Source organism: Octodon degus, unplaced genomic scaffold (genome assembly GCF_000260255.1).
Source record: "Octodon degus isolate 3935 unplaced genomic scaffold, OctDeg1.0 scaffold00018, whole genome shotgun sequence".
NCBI classification, from domain to species: Eukaryota; Metazoa; Chordata; class Mammalia; order Rodentia; family Octodontidae; genus Octodon; species Octodon degus.
The window spans coordinates 11,738,985-11,739,997 of NW_004524594.1; the positions used below are offsets into that span (position 1 = coordinate 11,738,985).

The 1,013-nt window shown below is 53.4% G+C and overlaps 1 protein-coding gene across 1 annotated transcript in view; it reads left to right on the forward strand.

Annotated features, from left to right (window-relative positions):
• LOC101570210 (condensin complex subunit 2-like) overlaps positions 1-1,013 on the forward strand; it is a 50,712-nt gene that overhangs the window by 13,030 nt on the left and 36,669 nt on the right. Inside the window, exon 3 of the mRNA XM_012513770.1 lies at positions 9-1,011. Coding sequence (XP_012369224.1) covers positions 9-1,011 — 1,003 coding nt within the window. The remainder of the gene's footprint in view (positions 1-8; positions 1,012-1,013) is intronic.

Consider the following 1,013-nt stretch of genomic DNA (forward strand, 5'->3'; position numbering starts at 1 on the left):
ATGAGAAGGAGCGACTGGAGCGGAGGCGCTCCAGGGTCTTTGACCTGCAGTTCAGCACAGACTCACCTCACCTCCTCTCCTCCCCCTCCAGCAGGAATGTTGATGTTTCAGCTACAATTCCTAAATTTACAAACACCCAGATTACAGAGCATTACTCCACATGTATCAAGCTGTCTACTGAAAACAAAATCACTACCAAGAATGCTGTCGGCTTGCACTTGATTGATTTTATGTCAGAGATCCTTAAACAGAAGGACACTGAACCAACCAACTTTAAAGTAGCTGCTGGTACCCTGGACGCCAGCACCAAAATCTATGCTGTGCGTGTAGATGTCGTCCATGCTGATGCATACAGAGTCTTGGGGGGGCTTGGCAAAGACGCCCCATCTGTGGAAGAAGCAGAGGACCCTGGTACAGAGGGAAGCACTGCTGAAACAGGAACAACCAGAAAGGCTCCAAAACCAAAGAAGAAGCATTCCTGCAAAACCATCGAGCAGAATATAAGCAACCTCAATGTCTCTGAAGCAGATCGAAAGTGTGAGGTGGATCCCATGTTTCAGAGGACGGCAGCCTCCTTCGATGAGTGCAGCACAGCAGGGGTGTTTCTCTCCTCCCTGTGCTGCCAGGACTACCAGAGCGAGCTGCTTTTCCCTTCCAATGCCCAGCCTCTCTCCACTGGGGAGTCCCTTGAGCTGCCAGACTTGGGCTGGGTAGAGATGGCAGACCTGAAAGCGCCCCTGCAGCAGTGTGTGGAAGGTCGCCAGCTCTGCCCTGCCCTGGCCGGCTTCCAGTTCACCCAGTGGGACAGTGAGACGCATACTGAGTCTGTGTCGGCCCTGGTGGACAAGTTCAAGAAGAACGACCAGGTGTTTGATGTTGATGCAGAGGTCGAGGAGAATGACAGTGGGGACTTCCTCGATGGGCCCCTGGAGGATGACTTTGATGCCAACGATGAGCCCGAGCACACTACCGCAGGGGACGACGAGGACTTCAGGAGCTGGAAGGAGCCCTGC